Source organism: Adiantum capillus-veneris, chromosome 11, assembly GCF_014529385.1.
Source record: "Adiantum capillus-veneris isolate H3 chromosome 11, ASM1452938v2, whole genome shotgun sequence".
Lineage (NCBI taxonomy): Eukaryota > Viridiplantae > Streptophyta > Polypodiopsida > Polypodiales > Pteridaceae > Adiantum > Adiantum capillus-veneris.
This window is the reverse complement of record NC_140941.1, coordinates 24,039,904-24,043,628: the sequence shown is the minus strand read 5'-3', so window position 1 is coordinate 24,043,628 and position 3,725 is coordinate 24,039,904. Positions and strand designations below refer to the sequence as shown.

At 43.4% G+C, this 3,725-nt stretch overlaps 1 protein-coding gene across 4 annotated transcripts; it reads left to right on the top strand.

Annotated features, from left to right (window-relative positions):
* The first annotated feature begins 270 nt into the window (after positions 1-270).
* LOC147447002 (translation initiation factor) lies at positions 271-3,439 on the top strand. Of its 4 annotated transcripts, none has more exons than XM_086522912.1 (8): positions 278-435; positions 535-765; positions 1,203-1,300; positions 1,584-1,655; positions 1,750-1,874; positions 1,986-2,058; positions 2,179-2,309; positions 2,578-3,439. In XM_086522912.1, the coding sequence occupies exons 1-7, from the start codon at positions 336-338 to the stop codon at positions 2,281-2,283; spliced, it is 804 nt and encodes a 267-aa protein (XP_086379038.1). In that variant the 5' UTR covers positions 278-335; the 3' UTR covers positions 2,284-2,309; positions 2,578-3,439. The 4 variants fall into 4 exon arrangements, with proteins under 4 accessions (XP_086379039.1, XP_086379038.1, XP_086379037.1 ...); XM_086522911.1 differs by lacking the exon at positions 2,578-3,439 and adding an exon at positions 2,387-2,550 and having other exon boundaries at positions 279-435; XM_086522913.1 differs by lacking the exon at positions 2,578-3,439 and having other exon boundaries at positions 271-435; positions 1,759-1,874; positions 2,179-2,550.
* Positions 3,440-3,725: the final 286 nt, after the last annotated feature.

Below are 3,725 nucleotides of genomic sequence, written 5' to 3'. Positions count from 1 at the left end.
TGACACCTACGTAAGGGTGCATTCAGACTGCTCAAAGGTGCAATCGACCTTCGTGCCATTCGTACACGTGGAGCAAAACTAATGTAACCTTGTCAAACTACATTCTCAGCTGGACTTTTCATAGAGAGCTAGGACCTAATTAGAACTGGGTCTACAAAAATGAATAAGAATCCTTTAGCCTACTCCTCTTCTATATGGCTCCTAGCCTATGTGGAGTGTGAAAAGTACCTATAAGGGAGGATAGATTTTGATTGGAGAATGAGAGGTTGAAATGGTTTTACTTAGAAGACGGTCATATTTTAGACAATGCAAGAGTTGGCTGCACCAGTACGGTCATGGCGGCTGCTTCTTCCTCCAGCTCCTCCTGCTCACTTCGCCCTGCTCTTGGAGCGACCTCACCTATCAGGCAGAAACATTTTCGATCCCTCTTTCTTTGTAAGCCATGTCTTACGTCTGCTCATCTTTGCCCAACTGGGCGTTATGTAGCGTGTGTGCGAAATGGCTTCTCCTCTTGATTTTTTGGTCTCCATGTAGGCAATGCCAATCCCACTGTTCAAGCCATGGCTCTGCAAGACGAGACGAGGAGTCAGGTAGCTGCGGATAGATCAAGATTATCAACTCAGTCCGTCGCATGGCTGACCAAAGTTGGGCCAGAGAATGAACAAACTGTTTGTCCTTCGCAAGCGGGGAACTTCAACAAGGACAGCTTGAGGCTACATTCTGTGTCACTGCTGCCATTACTTGCTATTGCTGCACTTCCGGGTGGTATGTACCGTGAGTCTCTGCTAGGTTTGCTAAACGGATGCGTGTTAAAACCTTTTAAGTGGATGTGCCGGATGTCCTCTTATAATAGCTCATTGAAGATGTGTTTACGTTCCTCATGTCTGAAGCTCATGACAAATGTGGTTGGTATTGCATGAACAAGTGCTGAAGTACGCATGTAAAATCATGGCACGGCTGTGTAATGTAGTCTGTACGAAAGTTTCAACAGCCAAACATTGGCCATGCATCCCTGCAAATGAATGTGGTTTTATGATGGTGTACGTGGTCTTCACATAGCTTATCTGGAAAATTTCAGACTTACGTCTTACGCTTCTACTTCTAACAGGCATATAATATGTAACCCGCATTCATACTAGACATTTCATTCCACGACCTCTGTCAAGCTTATAGCCTAACATTGTGATGGACTTTTGGCTCAGCTAGAACGGTTGCTGAACTGTTTGAACCCATTGCTGAGCTCGTAAGAAGCTTGGACTTACCAGATTGGCTTGTGCATTGGGGGCATCCTGGAAACATGGTAAGAAGTAACCCTTCAATGAGGGGTGTGCTTTTACCAACTTGGCAGCAAGGATGTAACTCATGGCCAAGTAGCAGAGAATAGGTCTTGTTAAATCAAGCAGTTCTGTCTCTTTGCATCGAGCATTGCGTTTTTTTGCCATACTTGGCCCCTTCAAATTTAAGGGGATTGAAGATCTAACATGTATGTTATGGGGTGAGATGAGAGTTCAGACTCGAGAATTCGGTTACGGCGTATGCTGCATCCAGTTTTTCATTTTATCTTATTTTTTCTGGTGCTGCAGGCAGTGGTGCTTTTTGCAATGGGAGGCTATGGATCATATTTGGGCTGGCAAATTCGCCTAGCAGATGACTTAGTAATTTCTTTTTCCGAAAACTCATGGACTGTTTTGGTACTTTTAGCATCTTGTTTGAACCTTTACCTCGTTGACTGGTCTATTTTGGGTGAAGGAAGTAAAGGCAAAAGCCAAGGATCTGCATCCAAAACTTCTCGGCGGCATGTTTTTCTTTTTTTCACTAGGAGCAACCGGCGGCATATTGTCTCTTCTCACGTCTGGGAAGCCCATTTTTGAGAGGTCTGATGGCAAGAAATGTATTGATTTCTGTGAACAGTGCTTTCTATGACAAGATATGCTCTTGTTTTGTTCAGACGGATGATTGTAAGTGCCTTCTTTTGTGACTTGCAGTCCCCACGCTGTCACAGGGCTCTCTGGTCTTGCTCTTTTAGCAACTCAGACAGCTCTAACTGGCTTATTTGAGGTTAGTATCGCCTAGTTTCCAAAATTTTGGAAGGACCATTAGGTTTGCAAGACCAAATTCTGTCTTGTTTTCATATTAAGGCTTGTAATGAGTTCTCTGTTTGTGCCCTTTCTTGAACAGAGCAATCCATCATTGCGCAGCGTGCATGCTGTATTAGGAAGTGGGATCATGCTATTATTCCTTTTGCATGCTGCTTTTGGCCTTCAACTTGGCCTCAGCTACTGAAGCTTCAATCATATACATGCTCAAAGGTAAACTTCGCTACCTGAGCTGATACAACAGATTGATTTCCCCGCCATGCAGGGTACTCATAGGATCTTTTGTGAAGTGTGAGAACAAGGGTGCTTTGCAGACACTGGGGAGAAAGCTCACTTTGTAAAACTCAAAAGAGAAATACCAATGCTACAATGCAAGAGATGTATTTTGATAGATTTGCTTGCTTATAATAGTCCATTCGAAAGCTATCAATATGACAATGAAGTTTCTCCTTAATCTCATTATCTCTTGTGAACTACACAGTGTGGAATAGCTGGATGTAAAGGGCTGTACATAGTCAACGCCTTTTGTATGTGCCTTAGAGCATATGGTTTGTAGCGCATTTGTGAGGATGGTGTGAGCTATCAAGTTTGAAGCATGAACTTCGATATAAAGGTCTTGCTACACTCCACAGACAGAAAAGCTCTCTCAGAAATTTTACACAAGTTCCTAGTCATGGCAAACACAAACAATCTTTGTTCCTTAGACTGAATGTACTTATTGGTGAATTTCTTGTATATTGCTGTGCCCTCGCAAACACAAACTACCTTCTGTCCCTTCCACTGGTCATGATCCGATTTGTAAAAGATATACCTGCAAGCTTGAGTCCTTGAGGCACCATTTCTAGGTTAGCCAGCAGGGATGGCAGTTTGTTGTTTGCTGGGCATACATGATGGATTTGTGGTGTGGGGGACAGTTGCATGGCTTTTGTAGTTTTTTGGGTTACACGTCTTTTCTCACGGCTTGCCGACACATCCAGTCCTCATGCTGGGCACTCTATAGAGAATTCCAGACGCAGGTCACCGGTTGGACTTCTACCAGCAAGACACATTTTTCACTATGATATGCAGCATCATGCTTGGACCATGTGGAAGGCCCGTTGTGCTCACATTCTAGGCTCACAATACTCCACCATTTTTACAGCCATTTGGGTTGAGCTGCTCCATACTCTTCACAATCAGTGGGATACTTCAGCAGGCTCTTTTCTCCACACAAGGGTGAGATTGTCAGTTCCCCAATGGTTCATCTTTCATTGTTATCTCGCTTTTGTACTTCCTATGGGTGATAGGCCCTTGAGCATCTCCAAAGGTCTCTTCTGTAGCAGAATACAGCCCCTTTTCTTGGAGAGAGAGAGAGAGAGAGAGAGAGAGAGAGAGATTGGTTTTTTTTTACAGAGATTGTGATATACCTTTGAGGAACCCTATGAAGTCCTTGCAATGCCATTAGTTGATGCAACATCTTCATGTGTGTTTTTTGGATCTCGAACAATGTAGACTCATTTGGCTTTGCACACAAGATTGAGTATGTGGAGGCTCCTTAATTTCTTGGAACCTCTTTCTGCTACCATGCACTCCTATCTATTTCTAGGCAAAATTACCAAAATACCCCCTCATATAATTTTTTTTTCAAAA

What these genes read in the sequence shown, in the direction of transcription:
- LOC147447002 (XM_086522912.1), top strand. Translation starts at nt 336, where the DNA reads ATGGCGGCTGCTTCTTCCTCCAGCTCCTCCTGCTCACTTCGCCCTGCT. An exon ending in GGGGGCATCCTGGAAACATG is followed by an intron (nt 1,301 to 1,583) that starts GTAAGAAGTAAC and finishes CTGGTGCTGCAG; the next exon opens with GCAGTGGTGCTTTTTGCAAT. An exon ending in GGGAAGCCCATTTTTGAGAG is followed by an intron (nt 1,875 to 1,985) that starts GTCTGATGGCAA and finishes TGTGACTTGCAG; the next exon opens with TCCCCACGCTGTCACAGGGC.